At 46.4% G+C, this 22098-nt stretch overlaps 1 protein-coding gene across 9 annotated transcripts in view; it reads right to left on the bottom strand.

Moving 5' to 3' along the window:
• ANKRD17 (ankyrin repeat domain 17) overlaps nt 1-21970 on the bottom strand; it is a 70139-nt gene extending 48169 nt beyond the window's left edge. For 4 of the 9 annotated variants that reach the window (XM_027669678.1, XM_027669677.1, XM_027669672.1 and 1 more), the window contains exon 1: nt 21463-21968. In XM_027669678.1, the coding sequence (XP_027525479.1) occupies nt 21463-21837 (375 nt within the window). In that variant the 5' untranslated portion in view covers nt 21838-21968. Of the gene's footprint in view, nt 1-5543; nt 5639-21462 lie in introns of those variants that run through there. The other 5 variants (XM_027669670.1, XM_027669669.1, XM_027669679.1 and 2 more) reach the window with 4 other exon arrangements.
• Between the last annotated feature and the right edge of the window lie 128 nt (nt 21971-22098).

Here is a 22098-nt window from a genome sequence, read left to right on the forward strand (position 1 = left end):
AAACCTGAGCCCAACAAAGCAGTGCAAGGAACCAGCTGAAACTCAACACGGATTTCCTTCCCTTCTTTGGCATTTACAATGGGATTTTTTCAGTGAAGGACCCAGTACGGCCTATTTGACCAACCTTCTCTTCCACAGAGAAGCAGGAGGATAAAGTTACAGCAGGAGACAGTTGGATTTGGTATCTGATTAGAATTCCTATTCTTACTGCCTGGGGAACCGAGCACAGAAGGAATTATTTCTAATAATTTTGACTCACTTGGTTAAAATTCTGACAAGCCTGACAGCCACTGAATTCTTCCACCAATACAAACTACTGTTAGGCATACCTAATAAATGAATTACAATTTTTCTTTTTGCTCTATTTGGCACATCCAACTGAAAGCTGCTGCATATTGAACAGATTTGAACAGTTTTTACATATGGCAAATGAACAGACTTGTGAAGGTAGCTAAAGCAAGGCACAAGTGTGACTAAAACCAAATGTATCTATTTTCCCCATCATATCAAAACCAGGCTCTGTTAAAAAAAGTCAGTCAAGGTTTAAGGGCAAAGAGAACAATTTAAGTGGAGTCCTTCCTTTTCACTGTTGGCTTCCCATGTTAGATATAAACATCACACGCCAAGTTCCTTCAAATCACCAGAATTTTGATGTCTACTCTCCTCTTAATACTTCCAATCACAGTTGTTCCACAAAGATTTTTTCCCATATTTATTCCATGTTTACACGGCCATAAAGCGACAGAGAAGCACTATTTATACCAGGCAGCTCCCTGGGTTTCCTTCCCACAGGATTTTGATGCTGAGGCAGTGCAACAGGTTGTTTTGAGTGTGGGTTACAGCTTTAGAGCATGTGACTTCCCACCAGTCAACACAGCCAGCAAATTCCAGCAAGGCAAACATCTGAAGAGATTTCAGGCACATGCAGGGAAAAAAGGAACGAGTACCTTAGCCATGAAAACAACCTTTTTACACATTTCCACAGAAGTTTAAAGACAGGATATATGGAGGGTGTAAAAAAAGTGGGGAAAAAACCTAAAATCCACGTTTGAAACATCTCTCTCAATTCTCTCCATGTTTTTCACTAAGACTCAATCTGAACAAACAGCTTAAAAGATGAAGAGCCTGGGTCCAAAGAGAGCTTTGCAAATCACGTAGCCCACCCACCAGTCTAGGCTTTGGTTAAGCTTTCCCAATTAGCAAGGCCCTCACTGGCAGAAACAACCACTGAATAACACTGACCTTTCAACAGCAGCTACCAAGTATGAAGTTGCTTTACTGCCTTAGAGGTTTCTCACAAATAATTGCCTTTTCATATTACTGCACCAAGAACAAACCATTACTGAAAAAGATAAAGCAATCAAGCATAAATAACAAGAATGGTTCCAAATTATACCATCAAGCTTGTATCCTCTTCCTGCCAGTCAAGGAGAAACAGCTTAAGATCCAGAGAAATTGCATCTCCCAGATTTTACTTCTCATTTTACTTGCCACACAAGGGAACCCAGCTCCCACTCCCTGCCCTGCACAACAGTCTGATCAAATCAGCTGGGAGGGGGCAAGTAACACAAATCCAAGATAGGATTTGTTTTTCTACAAGGTTCAACACACGCTTGTTCCAAGCCCTTTGCCTCACATCACAGCAAAAATGGGCAGATGAGGCAGCATGAGCAGAGCAGCTCCAAGGGACAGGGAATCACTCAGGATATTCCATGAGTGAAATCACCAGGGAATGCTGGAGCACATTAGTGCCCGATACCAACTTCATACGGGCAGACTCTTCAACAAGATAGGAAAACAGGTAAAAAGTAAACCAGACAAGATTACCAAGAGAAACTGTGAGAAAGAAAACAGGGAAAGGATTAGCCTCTTTAAGAGCTGGAACGTGGGAAAGCTACTAATGCCCAAATACTGCAATATAATGCTTATTTTAATCTTCAGACTAAGAGACTACAATGTTTATAAATATTAAAAGCCTTGGCCTGTTAAAGAAAAGAAAAATTGCATTGCAGAGGCCTCCCTGATCTCTGAATGTGCATTGTAAGACATGACTCTGCTATTCCATGTTTGCTCTCCCTTCCATCAGTGTTCCATGGAGCAGTCAGGAAATACTCCCAACATCACAGTAATAAATGAAGATTTTTTTGCTCTGATTTCATGTTTCAGCTCAAGGCAGGTGGAAGATATTTACCTTACACCACAAAGCTGAAGGACATAAAAGCAGTTAGTAAGGACACAAAGGAAGTGCCACATATGGGCTTGTGCTGGACTCCAGTCTGCCTCCCTGAAGCTGAGCACAAACCAGCTTTCAAAGAACCTGAAGGTCAGAGCACGTGGCTGCTCTCTTCAGAAGCCTCAAATCAACAGAGCAAATATAAATTTACCCCTCCACTCTCCTAAGCTTCCCAAGTGGGTTTGAGCTGGCAGCCCGAGTTCAGCACACAATAATGCAGACCACATCCTCATCTGTCAGGACAGAAGCTATCCTCCCACCCCAGAAAATGTTTCTGTTGACTAACTCAAGCAGCAAAAGCACAACTACAGGTTTACACCCACTCTGAATACCATACTGAGGTCTCCTGTAACGTAATTATTCCTTCACTGGCACACAAAAGCCAAAACCGAAAAGGTTACACTAACAAAAAAAGCCTTGTGCCAGTAAGGTCACACATCAACCAACAAGTGTGGCCAGGATCCAGGAGCAGAAGAAGAACCAAGTGAACGGAAGCTGACTGCACATTTACCCCACAGTGCTGTAATTTTACTCAACTGTATTCCCACACAAAGCTTTCAAAGCCAGATTCAAGCACCAGAGCCAAGACAACGTTCACCTTCAGCTGAGAGCAGCAAAGCAGCTCCAGTTCCGCACCAACTGCACCTTCTTTGAAGGTGGCCTGAGCACAGGGGGGCCAGGACGCCGCATGAAATCCTCTGGGCTGACAGCCATGCCTGCCTGCAGCTGCATTAAATTTGCTGAAGACTTAGTTCTGTTTCATCCCTCAGAAGGGATTTTGGCCCCAGAAGCACTCACACACCCCTTGCAGGAAGGACCTCAACAACAGCTGAATCTCTGTCTCTGCGCTAACTCAACAGAACTAGCACTCCACAAAAACCACCTTTTTTTCCCTATTTTAAATTATAACCAACTTAGAGAGAAACCATTCTTGAAGATTCTGTGAAGAGGCAAGGTCTGATCGCTCCAAATTTAACCACATACTACATAATTCCTGGTTATGTTCAATGCAACACAGGTGACAGATCCTGCTGCATAAGCAAGAGCAGTTCTCTCAACCTTCACGCTGCTGTCTTGGAATGAGCACCAGAAACTGCTCCACAGGAGATAAAAAGCCCTGAAATGGGAAAATAAGACACACACCTTAAACACACTGCTCTAAGTTACAACAGAAACAAGTTCTGAGGGAATGAAGCTGTACTTCTGGACGCGTCCCGGAATGCAGGACAATTACTGCACCTCCACTGATGTGCTAAGAAATTATGAACAGCTTCCACTGCTACCAGGGATTCAACTGGACTGATTCAACCCTTCATTCACACACAACCCAGGCCAGACAAGCCATGCTTGATTCCTGAGGATGTTTTACCTGGATCCAGTCGGTCTTGTGACCAGGAAGAGAATGTGACGAAATTATCAAAAGAAAAGCCACCATATCCACTCTGAGAAGCAAAGATGTAATTGCTCAAGTCACACAACAACCCCAAAACTCTGCTATACTGACAAAATTAACTTCCCAACTGCCTTTCCAAACAGGACTATTAATAAGCACCACGTACCTTATTAATTTGACATACAATGAAGCTTCACATAACAATTGTGGTTAAAACAAAGAAAAAAAAAAAAAGAAAAAGCTTTCAGTATGCAATGAGACAAGTGAAGTACTGAAATATTTGTTTGGTGGCACAAAGCCCAGTTCACTCTTGCTCTTCCTACCTCCCCACACAAGCCCAGCCACACAAACAGACACTGGTGGAAATGCCTTGCTCGCACATCTGCGCTGGTTTCTTCAGCACAAAGTGAACAGCTGAGTTAATATTCTGGATGCAGTTATGTCAAACAGTTCCAAGGGTCACAGGGAAGTTAACACCAAGTATTCCCACTGATTTAAAATTTTAGAGCAACCTAAGTGTGGCCACTAAGGGAAAAAGCCTACAAGCTCAGCATTGCTGGAAGAACTGCTTCCTGTGAATTCTGACAGCAGTTAATAAGGTAGCAGCTTCTTGTTACAATAAAGAAGACATGCAAATATTTTGACAAGTCATCTGGCAATCAAATCATGTTTTTGCTTGCAAAACCTGAAAAACCACAGGAACAAGAAAAAGGTATTTCATAGAATCATAGAATGGTTTGGGTTGGAAGGGACCTTAAAGCTCATTTTAGTTACAGCTCCCATGGGCAGGGACACCTGCCACTAGACCAGGTTGCTCCAAGCCCTGTCCAACCTGACCTTGGACACTGCCAGGGATGGGGTGGCCACAGCTCCTCTGGGCAGCCTGTGCCAGTGAACACTTCTTTGAACTATTACAGTGAATATAACCTGGAATAGAGACATGTGTCACTTGGAACACGAGTTTCACTTTATGATTTCTAGGCTGGCCTCTCCATTTGGCAGAAAGGGCATTTCCAAACTCAGCCTCACAGGAAGGGATAATGTCATTTATTTCATAATAAATCACTGCTGCAGAGGGAGATCTGCTTCTGCAGAGGAAGCAAGAGCAGGCTATGCTTGAGATAACTGGAAATGCAGTAAGAGAAATTACATGGTGCAAAAACGTGCCCCTCTGCTCTGGTGAGACCCCCGCCTGCAGTGCTACATCCAGCTCTGGGGTCCCAGCACAGGAAGGACATGGACCTGTTGGACTGAGTCCAGGGAAGGCCACCAAGATGATCAGAGGGATTGAGCAGCTCTGCTGTGGGGAAAGGCTGAGAGAATTGAGATTGTTCAGCCTGGAAAAGGCTTCAGGGTGACATAACTGCAGCCTTCCAGTCCCTGAAGGAAACGTACAAGGGCCTGGAGTGACAGGACAAGGGAAAACAGTCTCAAATTGAAAAAGAGGAGGTTTAGATCGAATATTAGGAAGGAATCCTTCCCTGTGAGGGTGGGGAGGCCCTGGCACAGGTTGCCCAGAGAAGCTGTGGCTGCCCCATCCCTGGAAGTGTCCAAGGCCAGGTTGGACAGGGCTTGGAGTAACCTGAGACAGTGGAATCTGTCCCTGCTCATGGCAGGGAGCTGGAACCAGATGACCTGGAAGGTCCCTTCCCACCCAAACCATTCCCTGATTCTGTGAACCCACGAAAATGAAACACTGGCACAAACGAGGATTAAAAAGCCGAAATCCCCGGTACCGTGCCCGCAATGTCACCGCCGGGGGTGTGCGCCCCGGAGCCCCCCGGCCCCGTTCGGCCGCGCTCCCGCCCGGGCCCCAGCGAGCGCCGCAGCCCCAACGGTCGGGGAGGGGGGGGGGGGGGGCAGCCCCGGGTGCCCCGCGCCGCCCCCCCGGCCCCTTTGTTCGCGGCCCGGCCGTACCTCCAGGATGTCCTCCAGCACGTACGCCTCCATCGCGGCCGCCCCGCCTCAGCGCGCCGCCGCCATGCCCCGCCGCCCCCTCCCCCTCACGGCCGGGCCCCCCCCACCGGCGGCACGGGAACAGGAAATGGACCGTTCCACCCCGTGCGCGCCCGGCGCGTACCACCCGCGCGCGGGGGGGGGGTAACCGCGCTCCGCCCGGCCCCGCGCCGCTCCACAACGCCCGCCCCGCGCCCCTCAGCGCCGCGGGCTCGGGGAAACGCACCGACGGACCTGGGAAAGCCCAGCGGAACCGCCGCCTCTGCACGCTTCTCACGGATCGTTTCACCTCCTTCCCCGCCGTGAACTCGCAGAAAGCCCAGCCCTCGGATGAGGCAGATCCGCGCCCGTGGCACGTTTGTTTCTGTGCTGTGTGTGACCCGGCTTCCCAGTACAGCAAAACCTAATCTAACTAACCTGCTTTTAAATGCTGCTCCATGAACGGCTGCCTTTCCAACCCGCCCCATCCTTTCCTCCTCTGCTGCTCCAGGGTGGCAGGAATTCCAGAAACAGGCTGTGACACCAATATCAAAGGTACTGACCCCATCTCCACAGTGTAGCTTTGAGGACCGTCACCTATCCACTTCTTAGCGACACATGTGTCTGCTTCACCCAAAACATCAACTGGACCAAAAAAATGAAATTTTATATGTTCCATCAACATAGGTGACAGAGATACCCATTCTGCACGCAGCAGGTCAAAATCACCGAGCAGTCAGATCTGCGGCTGTCAAAATAATTCATTTTCCAGTTCAAAACATGCAGCACAAAAAAATATTGTCACCCCCACAGAAGTCTCCTCTCTCGTGATCTCATTTTAGCAGAGCACAAAGGGGTCTAATGGCCAAAGGAATTAAATTCACATTCTGACTTGAAGTAATCACTTGGTTTAATCAACATTATCTTTTCCCAAAAAACACTCTAATTTCAACAAACACTCCTCAAATAACAAGAATATTCTTACCTAATTCCTAGAAAGCTGACTAGATTGGCTAATAACATCCTAAACAGAAATTGTAGTTATCAGTAGTTATGCCTAAATTTTAGGCATAGATATCTGTTAAAAAATAATCTTATTTAATCACCTAAAACGGGAATTACATCCTACTCACCCATCACCAAGTACCTCATTTTATACAAATTCAATACCTGCTCAGGCTGCCCATACTATTTTTTCCACTTTAAGGAACACCCCAGATTTGACACTGTTTACTAGAATTAACTCAAGGAAGGAATCACAGGATAATATTTTGTGATTCCTCCGGAGTCCCACTTTTAGGGCAGCATTTCTAACATCCCCAGCAGCCCCTTGCAAGGGCTCCTGTGTACACACAACCCAGCAATTACACACCAACGTTAGCCCAAGCACAAAGCTGTCCCTGCCGGCTTGAAGGATTTCTTTGGAGATATATATAAAAGAAAAAGAAAAGAGAAAAACCAGCCACCACCTCCCACATAACACTCATGTCTCAAAAGACTAGTTATTCAGTCTTCTGAGCCTCAGAAAGAATTAAGAGATACCTTATATCACACCAAAAAAAAGCATAAAACACGTGACTTAGCGCTGAGATGGAGATACTGCACAGGACACCACTGAAAACATTTTCAAATGGAAAGACAACATAACACAGGAACAAAAGCAGCTGTCTGCTCCACACAGGGCCAACTGATGGCATGGGCTCCTTCAGCTCCACAAAACAACTTGGCAAGACTTTCAGGAGGAGGAGGAACAAGCCATGAGGGCACATCACCCTCCAACGTTTGTTTGAGGGCAGCAAACAAAACACTCCAAATTTCACACTCAAAACCCCCGTGCCCCAATCCCCTTTGTGCCCCTGCTGTTCCCTCACCTCCTCCCCTCTCCTGGCCCACCTTAATCCACAGCTCTCTGCTCCTGCCTTACAGAGAAGCATTTGTTTGCCAAATCACACCTCGTACTTCCCTTTGTGCTTCAAAAATATTTACAGTGTGGAACATCAAATTCCAAAAAAAGCCCATCCCCAGCTCTGTGTTTTACTGAAGATCTCACGGTGCAAAGTAAAGCCTTTAATGTAGGTTTCCATTCTGTTCCTGAAAAATAAAGAAATAAAACAAAAAAAAGAACTTTCTAGGGGAAAACCCCAAACATGTTTAGATGGCTGTGATTAAGTTCTGTTGTATATTTATTGTGTGTTTCTGGGTTTTACACACAGGCCAGGAATACATCTTCAAGTTCTGCACAGGTAAACACAAACCCATTTCTTCCTCACTTTCAAGTCAAGCTCTAGGAATGACTTGAAGTGTTTGATTAGAAAAAGATAGAACACCTTATCTTTCTGAAGCATCTCAGCTTTACTCTGAAGGGCACAAAGCAGTTTGTGCCCTCATTTATTACCATCCACTGCTAAAAATCAGCCTTTTCTCCTGGCCAAGAGGTACCTCAAACCCCTGCAGCTGCCTGAGCTGCCCCCATCCATCATGCCCCTTACAGCCTGTGAGCCTAAAACACACAAACCCCTTCTGTTCCCCACACAGAAGGTGGGAGAGGTAACATCTGAAGAGCAGCTTGAGGAGACAATCTCAGCCTTAAGAAGAGAGGGAAGGAAGTCCTATTTCAAGCTACACTGAAATGTGTCAGACCAGAGGGAATCCTGAGAGTGTTCTGGGAAAGGCAAAGTCAGGGATGGGTACAAATCAAGGTTGGTTTACTCTGAACTACCTAAACAGCACTGGTGAAATAAAACAAAAGTATTTGACCAAAGGGAGAATAAAAACCTCCACAGGAACACAGCTGTTCACGCAGAGTGGAGCTGTGAGTGCCCAAGAGCTCAGACAGTTTTAAAGCAGATTCCTCATTCCATCTTCCAGTACCACACAGGCCACCAGGAATTCTGAACTGGCATCACGTCACCCTGAGGCACAAGCATTTCAACCATTGATCCGAGACAGATTCTGGCACCCAGAAATGTGAGCATTGAACAATTGATCAGACAATTCCCACTCTTATATCACAAAAGCACATTGTTATCTACTTCCAGCTGATCGAGCAGTACTGGTCACCAACTGTCCCAAAGCATATAAACACACTTTTTTGTGTGTTTTCAGAGCCACAGAGCACAGTGGCAAGGTTGGGATATCTAAACCCTGTCCCACACAGATGGTAACACCTTATTCAGCAAAATCATGAGGCGCATTAATTACTAAAAAAACAAATTACTTTGAGATGGAAAACATAAAGAGTTGAAAATAGCCCTTCAATATAGGACAAATTATCACTCAGTTATCCCCTCCAACATGGCTTTTCCAAGTATTTCCCTTTTCAGCAGTAGACAGGCAGTCTGCATAGAACCCAAAAGTTCCCGAGACAGTTAAGACCAAAAAGCAGGGTGGGTTTCCAGCCCCAATTTTAGGACATTCTGTTTATCTGCTAAGTGTTAAGAGTGCAAGGAGGCAAACTTCCCACCACTGGCTATGGAATACCTTGAGAACTCAGGTACCTATCACAACAAAAACCCCAAGCAGGAAACACTTGCAAAGAGAAGACTGACATTTCACACGGATTAGAAATACCCTTGAAATTATTAATCCCTAAAGGGGAAATTTCCATCATTAAAACGTTCCAATGACCAAATCTCCCCTTCTAACATGAAATAAAAACCCATGATAAGATATGGGAACAGTTGTTTATATACAAGAAAACACTTGATGGTGCAAGGAATATCCAGATATTTTTCAAAGGCTGCTTCAAACTTGTGCTGGGCCCAATTGTTCCCTTTTTGGAGTGATGATACTCCCACCCACGCTCATTTTGCTGGACTGAGCCCAGTTCTTCCTATCTGCTCCTAGAATAAAAACAGTTTTTCAAAACCCTCTGCAACTAAGTCAGAACTGAATGTTTCCCCAAACACACCCCCCTAAGGGTACTCACTGCTCCAGATAACTGCACTAGGATTTATCAACCTTCATTAAGAACTACAGCCCAGAGCTTTCAGCACTCCATCATATCACTAAAACCACCAAGACACTACAAATGTTCTTCTCTGCTACTTCTCAGATCATCTTTTCTTTTTTAAATAGAAAAATCACGTGATACCCCAAAAGTGTGACCTCTGCTTTGTGGAAGTTTGCATCAGTCACCACTTGTGCAATTTGGAAGGTAGCTTAGTTCTACGTCAGTACAAACCAAAAAGAGCTTTAAACCAACCGTTCCAGCTCCCCTCTCCAGAGAGCTTCACCCAACTCCTTCCTCTAGATCCTCAGTGCTTAGTGACTACATAAAAACCAGTCAGTTCAAGTCTGAAGTCACGACCTTCATCTGCTTTTTTCTATTTTCAGACTGAATACTGGTTTCTTTTTCTTCACTTCTCGCAGCAATCGCAGCTCCACAGTTGTCAGCCTGTTTGAATTTCCAGCATCCTCCAGGCAGGCGCTTCGGTGAATTCCAAATAAAAGGAACCTACTTTCTCCCTTTATTTTCATTATTGGGGTGGGGGGCACGCAGGGCTGATGGGCTTTAACCTGATAAAAATTTACCCCCTTTGACACATACTTTTATTCTGTTTTCTTTTTACTCCCTTATCCTTATAACTTTGGCGTCTCTTTCTGGGCCTTTCCCACTTCCCTGCCAGAAGCTGCAGTGGAGCTTTCACGTGAGCTTTGCAGTCACAAGATGATCCCTGCTGCCCATTCTCACTATCACACCACCCTTGCTTCAGCTCCGTTACCTCCCACAGACAAGGAAACTCCGATAACAAATCCACATATTTTTCCTTCTCTAACAACCATGTAGCAACTCCTTTGACCATCCGAGACGATTTCCCACTCAAAAACACATTTCTCTGCCAAGACAGATCTTTCATTTCTCTCCAGCCTATTCTTCCCTTGGCCTAGGGCAGCAGCAAGGCATTCCAGACCCTTCTGACACATTCAGTGTTTTCTGTTCCTTTGGTGTTACTCACTTCAGGAAGGAGACAAAGCTGGAGAGGATGAAATTCTATTCCTTGTGGTATGCTTGAGATCTAGGTTTTCCACAGCTCCAGGGAAAGCAGGATCTTTGAAATGTGTCTGACTTAACTACCTTTGAAAGGGTCATGATTAGCACATCCTGGGTTTTTTATGTCCCTTTGAAAGACTGCAAAGCACTACAAAGGTTTCAAGACCGACTATTTACAAGACTCTTGTATGGTTGTGACCTGTCTGATGGAACAACCTGCCAAATTCCCTTCATAAACCCCCCCTCAGATCTGTTCTCCCCTGACAAAGCACTACGCTGTTAGAGTTGACACGGAACTATCTGGTTGTGGTGGGACTGGGGAAGGTGAGGACTTCATGTCCAGAGATGCCTTCCCAAATAGGTGTTATGTCCTTCCAGTAGTAGCTGGGGAACTGGGAATTTCAGCATTACCATTTCACAGAAGATTTCTCACTCAAGGGTCAGTAAAAAGAGGTGAGCCATTCCACAACTGAATTAAGAGTCAGCACCATCATGCCAGGAAGTTAAGGGAAATATAGGGACTCACCAACAGATTATACAAGCTCAAACCAAAAGCATTCAGCTTACAGCACTTTTCCCAGGAACTGGAAGACAAGGAATGTCTAAAGTAAGCTCTGTCTGGAGTGAGATTGCAACACTCCAGTCAAGAGCCATAAGCTAATCACCTTCAATTCTATCAGCAGCCTCTTTATTCTTACCCCACCCATCTCCAAACAGAGGCTGGATGCACAATGCAAAACCACTGCTGAAATAAGTGTTTTATCTCTGCCTGAGCAGTTCTATAGCCCAGCAGGCAAGCAGCACCCTGGCCCAGAGAGAGACAGGCCCTGCTCATCAGCCAGAGCCTTCCATCCCAGTCAGTGCTTACATCAGCCCTATTCTTTGGGATTTCACTTCCCCAAGGAAAATCAAAGGATGGAAAAAGGAGGAAAGAAAATATCTTTACTCATCCCTTGCACTGCCCTGAAGATGAACTGGACTAGAACATCATGAAAAAGCAAGAGTGTGAAGATAAATTCCCGTGGCTCCCATTTGTCCAGTGGCTTTTCTCTCCTCTTCAAGGAGTCCCTATGATTTAGCTGTACAGAGGAACTGCCCAATGCAAATCCAAATGTACCTGACACAAAGGTGAAAAAGGGAGACAAAATTATATAAGCATTTCCAGAAGTGTAAGATTACTGCCACAAATTTTTGTCTAAGGGGAGCTTTCTGTAGGAGATCTTCCTTTAAGTAATCCATGTTTTCACTGGGTAATACAATGCTCAAGTCTTTAGTCCAAGGACTTTGAACGCACTAAAGAACTCTGGGCTTGGGATAAACACAAGTAAGACTAGAAACATGTTCAGGAAAGCCAACTTGGGACAGGGAAAATCCTTTTTCAAACAAATGAATATATATTCCTTTCCCATTCCACATGTGAAAGACTGGTGACAGAAAAGCCATGTATAATGTAAGCACCATGTACAGCTCAAAAACATTCACAGTAACACCTCTCAAGTCCTAAGGCAGGTACCAATCCAAGAGATCTCCACATTAGCAGGTGGAAATTTGAGTGCAAGCTCTTGAGTAGTTTAAGTGTAGACATATTCCCTGCCAGGAGTCAAAAAAACCCTTCAACCAGAAAAAGCCACTTTTTAGAACAAAGCCTCCTCCTCCTCCTCTTTGAGTGGCCTCGTCCATCATTTACTTCTGTGCATAAATTCCAACTAAGTGAACATTATATCCAGTATTTCCATGTCACATTCTAATCCAAGATCTGCTGGATCGGGATGTCCCTGCCTTCCTCCTCCTGGCCGTGAACCAGGTGGTTGTTTCAGCAGCTCTACATTCAGATATGCTGTTTGCAATGAATTCAGACTTGGTTAATACCACATTTAGAATCCTATCCCGAAGGCAGGACCCCTAACAATGTACTTTATATTTCCTTCTTTTACAAAGCACTCAATAATCAGAGTTACTTGGCTGGCATCTTCAACTTCACGGACTAAAATGGCTGGAAACCCTACTCCATTCACTGACAGTAATATCAAGCCTGGACTTCAACAGAGAGCAAGCCATTAGATAAGGTTAAAGAAGGAAAAATACATAAACTGAATTACAAAAAACAAGATACTACTGCCATCTTTATTTTCTTTTAATATGGTTGCCCACTTCTGGTTTCATCTGAGGTTACCTGGGGACCACAGCACAACTCCAAACATTTCCTGCCAGTGCAGCAGCACCAGCTGCCAGATGGAAACACTTGCACAGATGAACACTGGAGTTCAACACCTCCTGTTCCCCCACCTCTTCTGTGCTGGGTCTTCAGAAATAAAATCACAGGTTTGGTTTATCTCAGGTTACCCCATAATACAACAATTACCCCACAAAGGTTTGCCCTCAGTCCAAGATGTGCTTGCAGCAAGAGCCTACTTTTAGCCCAAGACTAACCCTAAAGATTTTTGAGAGTCCAAACCCAAAAAATCTCCAGGAGTCCTCCAAGGCATAACTAAAGCCCTCAGTGCCCTGACAGGTGAGGTTGAGGTCCCCTGTCAACCCAACACTTGTGCATCCCCTTCCCACAGCAAGATCTCTTCCCCTCCACCACATCTAAATTACATCACACGCACAGAGCCTAAAGAACTGTTGCAGTATGACAAAACTTAAGAAATGCTTTGGAAGTTCACAAAAAGTAAAGAAAAATTACACTGGGCGCTCAACACTTTTGTTACAAATCAATTGCTTCAGTTACTTCTATTGACAAGTACTCCAGTGGTTTCAAAAGGCTGGGTTACAATGGAAGCCACCACCGAAGACATAGAGTTTTCTTGAAAACATTCTGGGGTGGGGTTTTCTCAATGTAAAATATATATTTTAAATGAGAGTTTTACTAGTAACCTTACTTCAAGTCTAATTCTCACTCCAGGAAGAGCTGAGTGAGTGTGTGTCACCGGGTGTCACTACTACACACGCTCCTCCAAAAGCAGCAACAATAAAACCACTGGAGGTCTAACGGAGGCCTCGGCCACGCTCTGACGTAAGCAAGCGGTGCTGGGACACAACACAAGTGTTCCAACACAAGTGTTCCAAAGCACGGGAGGAATTAGCATCCATATCAGCTTTCATAACAAACACCACACTTGGCACAGCTGCTCCAACAGTGCTTGGCTAAAGGGGGCACAGAGGAAGCTGTTACACAGCTCGTTGCACTGTGCCATCCCCAAGGAATTCTGCAGAACCCAACTGTGGCGCAGGTACTGGAATGTTTATAAAACCCACCCAAGACACAAGTGCATTTACAGAGTGATTTTACACAGAACTGCAGGCATTCCCCCTGCATACAAGCCCCAGAAAAGCCCCCTGCCCAAGTTCAGCACAGAAAGTTGGCCACTATATTTATCTCTGAGGAGATCCTGGATCAAGCTGATGCTTCACAAAAATACCAGAGTGCTGTTATGCCAACTTTCACTTCTGTTAGTGGCGGAGATGGACAGAAGGCATATGTTCATCCATGGAGCAGACTGCTATGTTCAAAGTGCTCTTCTCCTCTAAACCAGCCTGGTTTGTGTCTTATGGTTATCGTCACTATTGTGCTTTGTGACTTTTTCAGTCAGTGCTCAAAGTGACTCCTTTGCTGCACCGCACTAAGCAACGCAAAAGAGAGGGTCATAAACCAAGATGCTGCAGTATTTGAATAAAATCCTGCTTTGTTCTTCCCTTTCTCCCTATTCTTAATATGCTGCTTTCAAGAACTTGAACAAATACCAGAGACAAAAAGGCAGTGCTGATTTTATCTCATGAAGCTTGAAGTTTTTGAGCTACACGCAAAAAAAGGATTCCGTGTGATTTATCTGTGCCAGCCACTTCCAAACACAAGATCCAGAGGAAGTGTCAAGAGGACTGGTTTGCCCTTGAAGCCAAAAATTCTCCCTGCTCTGTACCATTCTTACCAAGTGGAGCCCTCCGAGACAATGCAAGTGTTTCTCTGACAGGCCTTTAAATGAATTATCCCCCCAAAAGAGGCTGTGCTCATCCTCCTCCCTGCCTGTTCCCAGCTCTTCGCTGTGTCAGCACAAGCTCTTGTGCCTGACAAACTGGATCCAGGAACTGATCAACTGGAAACGTGGTTTTTCTGTTGTTGAGGGTGGTTTTTTTTTTTTTAAACGAGATCATTTCCCAAGGGGCTGGGAGGAGCAATGAATGCCTTTTTTTTTTTTTCCCTCCCTTCCTCCGAGCCCCACTCCACCAACTTCAGTGGGATTAGTACTGACACAGGGGCTGAACAACACTGAGCACTACAGGAAACAAAAAACCCACTAAGTCACATCATGACCTGAAATGTTCAACTTCATTAAAGCACTGCTCCCCGCTCTGTGGAGGAGAACAATTCACACCTGCAGAGCGGCATCCAGAGGAAAATTCCGCTGGCAAAGCATTTCAGGACAAGACTGAAGGAAAGGCAACAAACACCTGAAGTTTGGGAACGGTAAAGTCCCAGGATAGGAAAACATGTGAGTCACCTGCCAGACACAGATGCACGAGGGAGCTTCTCCTAAAGTGTTAAGTTCTGCTCCGGTGTGTGGGAAGAACTGGGAGGCAAAGCCGGGAGGATAAAAACGACCTTCCTCCTCTTATCTCTGAATCACTCTCTGCCCTCCAGAGAGGTTTCACACACTCCCTTTCTGCTGGGGCTGCAACCCCCACGACTGCTCCTGCACAGCTGGACAGATGTGCAGGCTTAGAAACAAGCATTCCTTGCTCATCAGGACAAGGGGAATCCAACCTGAGCCCAAACACAAGGCAGCCCCCTTAGCAGCAGTTAGAACTCATATCACTGTGTGCAGCATGCCTTCAATTTTTACTTCAAAAAAAAAATAAAAAATCTATACACTTAACTTTTTGACTGTTTCAACTTGAACTTGAGGAGAATGGAGGCCAAAACCCCAAAGTGATATTCTAAATACCAATATTTCATCCTATTTCTTAATATTCCGACATTTTTCTACCATCTGAGCAGCTGCCTATTTGGACATGTTATCCATTCTTGATGATTAACACCACATAAACTACTGGGGTGGGGCAGGGAAGACATAAAATCAAGGTTCATTTCAGCTCATTTCCTAGAATACACCATTATACTCCTAAGGCTTGAGGATGCAGCTTGAAGGACAGCAGAGGAAAACCGGCTGTACATCAAACACCAGTAATGTGGATTTGTCAAAAACTGCTTTGGGCAATGCCAGCAAAACCACCCTAATGACAACGTGCAGCCTAAAAGAAAACACTGCAAGCACACACAGAGGTGTATTAAAGGCATGCCTGGCTTCGTGGCTGATTTTTAGCCTGGTGTACAACTATTACCTCATGTGAAAATGAGGTGACACAACAGCTAAGTAACACCTCCACGTGGCTTTGGATAGTCAGGAGCTCAGGATGGCACAGGGGGGGCAATGTGGCTGACAAACATCTGGAATACCGAGATAACCTCTCTAAGCACTGACTTACAGAAAGCACTGCTTGCTGAAAACAGAGAGGAAATGCTGCCCTTCATTGGTCAAGAAGGGATTTTTTTTTTTTTTCCAGAATTCCTGTGGACGCTGCACAATGACTGGATGGAGGTGACCAGAATTCCCACACAAACACCAAGACACTGATATTCCCTGGCAAAGGTAACCTCACGTTAAGGAAGACTTTTCCCCTGAGTACACGTGTTAGCTGAATGACCTTGCCCAGAACATTTGCCAGCATTAATCCTTCCCCGGGATTTCTTCTGTTAAGGAAGTTTTCTTTCTTAACAGATCAAAGGTTATGGACGTGACAAAAAAAGCCCCACAATGCTGCAGAAGCTCTGCAGACACAGCACACCTTCAGGATGCCATTTCAGTTTAGTCACCTACAAAGCCACCCCATCACCAAACCAGGAGAACTCCATTTCAGAAAAAGAAACAAGGCAGAACCCAGCGAAGATTCTGCTCAAATAGCCTAAAATCATTAGCATCAAGTTCGGGCAATTTTTATTTGACACCAAATTAAAAGGACTTGTTCCCTTTAACCCCAGAAACAAAGGCTTCTTACTTGTCTTGGACCTGCAGCATTGATTTTTCAGTTCCCAAATCCAACTGCCAAATCAGCTATATCCTAAATAAGCACCAACAGTTTTGGTTTTAAAACACAGACAGGGGGGGGGGAAAAAAAAACCAAACACACATAATCCCGTTTGCTTTCAGCCTTGACAGATGAGGAAATTGTCTCAGCCAAATCTCTTTCAGAGAACCTATTCTCTTTAAAGAACTGAATTACTGGCTTAAAATATGGGGTGTTTGGCTCCAGCCTGCACAGTGGAATTATGTTTATAGGGACATTTCCTGAAGAAATATCTAAGGAAGTAAACAAACTCACATGGTGCCACCAATACTGAACTCCACCTTCTGCAGTGGTCACTTTATGCAGGGCCTTCTTTTTTCAACACAGATATTCAGTAATTACTTCAATTAAGAAGACAAGAGAAAAATTCATAATATTTATGATTTCTTAAAAAACTTATGTGCTAGGTGTACTCAGACTGATTTTGCTGGAGCCTAGTCTAGGAACAGTAAGGAAGGGATGATAAAACATTTTTGCCTAATGCTTCCTGGGGTCAGTGGCATTCACTTTTTAACAGCCCTGGGATCGGCCCTCATACTTCAGGGACTTTTGAGAACCATCCTGAGGGATTTTGCTATTATTTTGTCTTTGGAAGGGAGGAAACAACACGGTACCGGCAAAAAACCCAGCCAAAACAGACAGAAAAAAAGAGAATTCCAGCATAAACAAGGTGGCAGAGCCCGAGACTGAAGTGCACTTCGGGATGCCACCCACTCCCAAGGACAGGGCCCAAGGAGCTGCACGCTCAGTCACCTCCCTGAGAGCCAAGGACACCAAAGCAATGGCAGCAGAGTGAACACAGCCGTCGAGCCAGACTTACTGGCCCTGCAGAATCCAAAGGCTAAATTTATTCCAGGACTCTAATTAAGACAGTTGGGGCTAAAAAAACCCACAGATTTGTAACATAAATTCTGTGTTTCCAATGAGCTCACTCGAACACTTAAGCTCTCTGCAAGCCTCTTCCAGTGTAAGTGCTACACCCCTGTGCCAGCAACGCTCCTGAAACCACACCTGGAAGCCCCAGTTCTCAGATTAACACCTTAAATCTGAACCTAAAGAATTAAGAGTAGTTTCTTCTGTATGAAGGACCTGTGGTGTTTTGCTGTTCTACTTCCTTCATCTTACTACCTCAGTTCAATTATTAATTCAATTGCAGCTGAAAAAACAAAAATTAACCTTGTATTTACAGCAGGCTCAAGTGAAACCAAGAAGGCTTAAAAAACAGCCAAAGCATCTCAAAAAGTTCCCTTTGCCTAGGACAGCACTTTCAGGTAGTTAATGGAGGATTGTGTCCTGGGAAACTAATTTGCACGTCATGTAAGAATCCAGTGACAGAATAAAATACTAGAGAGTACAGAAATAAACACAAATCCAAGATTTGTGATCCCGCACCTTGGATCATCATGAAACTCAGGGAGAAAACTGAACTTACAAACCCTCGAGATGGATAAAACATTGGAAAGAGCAATTATAAACCTGACTGCCAGCAGGAAACCTCCCCTAAGTTCAAACACTAGAAATCAGCTTGGGAACTGTTTTTATTATACAACCCGACCTTTCTGTGTTCAGAAAGAACATCAGGGCTTCAAGAGAAGCCCTAATGCACTCTGGACATCAGATTTTCAAGTAGCAACTTGCTACCAGAAATTATTAATATTTTTTACTCTTTGTTGAAGACAAACACAGAACAAAATCGGTATGTATAATAACACCTGCAAGGAACCTGCGAGCTGACCTCCCCTGCTATGTAACTCCTGCTGTCATTGTTCTCATACTTTAAGATTCCTTTTCCTGTGTACTGAGAAAAGCTGCCATTTTTCACTAACTCGTTTTTAGGGAAAAGGCAACTTGCCAGTTGCAGACAGCACCAGACCACACTACCTAAGATCTTGGCTTTTTGCAGTAATTTGCTGCAGTTTTTAAAAAAAAAAATAAAAAATCCACCTTGAAGGTTGCCATGAACGGCGTCGTAGGAGCTCATTAAGTTGCTGGTTTGAAATTTCCATTTAACTTCTGCCAAAGCTCTCTCCAGTGCCTGTGCTTCCACACGGACACCTGACGGAGTTTAGGCACAGAGATGAAAACATCCGATTACAACTCTTTATTCCGTTCCATCAGCTCAGCAACACGGGAGCCAAACAGTGTCTTCCCACTCCTGGGGTTTCTGCGACTTCAGATCTGCCAGGTTTCCCCTCAGAAAACCTTGGGACTTGTTGCTACTGTGCTCCTGATTTTTAGAAGCTGTCTCGCTAGCAGTCAAATCTAGAAGCACTTTGCCTCAGAGATTAGAGAAGTCTTAATGTATTAGGCATGGGAAGGGCAAAAAATAGCCTAAGACAAACTGTCTTAAGTTTACAGAGATAATGAAGGGAATGGCTGGGAGGGAACACCAGTGTCTGCAGTGTTCCCACAGTAGTTTCCACTTACAGCAAAACCAGAAACTTATATTTCTTTCGTGTTTTTCATTCTATGTGCCTTCCAGACTGACAGTGGTCAGAAGACCACAATCCAACTGCAGAGCTGGGCACAACTCAAGTAAATCTGAAATTAAAAAAAAAAAAATTTAAGCCCCAAACAACTAAAAACCCCTTTGCTTCTACTGTGGGATTTTTTTTTTTTAGGTTTCTAAAAGCTAAAACTAACCACGAGGTTGCTTTCAAACAAGGAAACCTCCCTTTTGCTTAGAACACTCAGAACACATTTCCTCCCCAGGAGCTGCTGGGAACGACTTTGAAGCTGGATGCTCTGCTCCATTAATCAGGCCATCCCCACGTCCACATTCCCAAAAATAGTGGCTTCAGCTGTGCATGTTCTACAAGCTGCATCATTTTATCCTGAAGTCAGTGGGAGAAAGACCAGAACAGATTTTTGCAAGCAACCTGCATGATCAAGAAAAAGAACGATTACAAATGACGCCCATGGAGTGTATTTTGCCACAAATCCTGAACTTCATAAACCCACTATTATCCACTTGCTTGCTTAGCACTGCTTAATATTTTATCCCAGACCACCCAGTCTGGCAGAGCCTCCACTTACTGTATGATGAAACCATGAGGGAAGCTTCCAGATGCCCCAACTGCCTTCCCAGCTATCAGTGTCTACAGCACATGTCATACTGTCAAAAAAAAAATAAAAATAGAGCCAAGCATTCTGCCTCATGATATTTAATAATTTGCTTTTTTTCAATCTCTCTGCAGGTCTCAAAGCATGTGAAGTAGGTGCCTAAGGCTCTGTAAGGCACAGTACGCAGACAAAGGCTCACCTCATGCAGGGAATTCCTCAACAACTACCAACACTCCTTGGCTGTCTCCGCCCTTCTCCTCACGCTGCACAAGTGATTCCACCTGAGAGCTCCCAGGACAAGGAGCCAGTGGGAAGAATGGCCATGGACCACTAAACAAACCTGTGACTTTGCCAGTAAGTCTCACTGGACACAAATTCTGTTTCCATCACACACAACTAATCTCAGGGCTTATCAACGGATACGTCGAAGTCACTCAAGGGCCAGACACCACCACAGCAAAACTCAAAGGATTCTGCTCAAGAGAGAGCTCTCCAAGCATCTGTAGGACTGCTGGACACCACAGTTCGACACCAACACAGTTAATCCTCCAAGTTTTACACCTCAAAAACTTCTACCAACGCAATGATGTTCACTTTTCCTGAAACTCAGCACTACAGAAACAAAATGCCGGGTGTGAGGACTTGTTGTGACGTGCTTGTTGTGTGCAATTTATCTCGGAGCACATGGATAAAATGCTTCTTGTATCAACCTCAGCAGGGATAAAATGCAGAGTGCTGCTTGACCGGGGGAAAACCTATCAGCATCTTGGCCCAGCCCTTCCTCAAACCTATCAGACTTTTCCTTCCTGCTCAATTAACCAAAATGCAGATGCACCACTTGAAAGTCAAACCTCTGCGAAACTGAGTTCAAAGAGAAGCCAACAAACTTCAAGTGGACGTTTTTGAGGACGCTACTCAAAGAAAAAAAAAAAAGCGGAAGTGCAGGTCCAGCTGAGGGGGTTACAGAACTAAAACCGCCCAGCAAAGACCTGTGTGTGAGCACGGATGTAAATCAGGGCCTTCCAGCCTCGCCTGGCCCTTCCTGGAGGTACCTACCTGAGAAACCGAGCATTAGACAAACCCGAGTTATTAATGCTTCCCTGGGCTTGGCTCTGCTTTACATGGAATCAGGGCTGGTGGCAGCTTTGGAGGGGGCGTTGAACGACAGCGGGACAACCCGGGCTGTCCGACAGCCTTTGCCTTGGTTGCACCTTCACCTGCTTTACCTGCATGCTCTCTCTAAGACGACCTATTCCCACGGCTGGGAGCGCCCACATCTTCCCAGACACTCACCCAGCGCTCCGGCCTATCCCCGGAGCCCCATCCCGGGCGTGCCAGCAGCATTCCCACCGCCCAGCCCTCGCTCTCCGGGCTCCCGTACCCATCGCGATATGGCACATGGCACGCAGCACGGCGGCAGAGGGCAACTGCTGCAGCTCCCGGGCCTTTCCCTTCGGCACTAAGCCACACCAGGCTGGAAGGCGGCCTCTGGCTGCCGCTCCCAGGGAGCCTCCGACCCCCGGGGAAAACCATGGGGGGCACCAGGGGCCGCTCCCCGCGGCGGGGGTGCCCGGGGGCGGGACGGGCCGTGCCCGCGCCACGAGGTGCTGACCCTTCTCCCCGGCGGTGCCGCAGGGCCGCGGGCGGGAGGAGCCGGCAGCGGGCTGGAATTATGAAACCGGATCGTCGGGGGAACCCCCGGGGCCTCCCCCCACGCCGTACCTCGGAGACCTCCTCTTCCTCCTCCTCCTCCTCCTCCTCGTCTTCCTCCTCCTCCTCCTCGTCGTCGTCGTCGCTGCCGTTGTTGCTGCTCTCGCTGCCGCCGCCGCCGCTCTCGCTGCTGCTGGCCGGCCGGGCCGCCCGCCCGCCGCGCTTCGCCTTGCCCGGCGCCGCCTTCTTCTTCAGCAGGAGGTCGCACACCCGCACCAGCCCCGCCGCCCCGGGCCCGCACGGCGAGGGGGGCGCGGCGGGGCCGCTCGGCCCCTCAGGGGGACCGGGCCCCGCCGTGGCGCTGCCGGCCTCGCCGCCGCCGCCCTCACCGCCTCCCTCCTCCGCCGTCACCGCCGCCGCTACCGCCGCGCCGACCGCCTTCTCCATGGCCGGAGAGGAAGCAAAAGGAGGAGGAGGAGGAGGAGAAGAAGGAGTAGGAGGCGCCCGCGGCCGCCGCTGCCTCGGTCACCTCTAGCGCCGGCGCCGCCGCCGCGCCAAGTCTCGCGATACTTCCTGCGGCCGCCGCTCGCGCCGCTACCGCGCGCGCGCTCCCGCTCTCCCCTCGCGCCGCCCGGCCGCGCGCCCACGCCCCTTATGCCCCTCTCCCGTTCCCGGCAACCAGAGCGCGGCGGCGCCGGCGGCGAAAGC

The sequence above is a fragment of the Corapipo altera genome, unplaced genomic scaffold (genome assembly GCF_003945725.1).
Source record: "Corapipo altera isolate COAL_440 unplaced genomic scaffold, ASM394572v1 258, whole genome shotgun sequence".
Lineage (NCBI taxonomy): Eukaryota > Metazoa > Chordata > Aves > Passeriformes > Pipridae > Corapipo > Corapipo altera.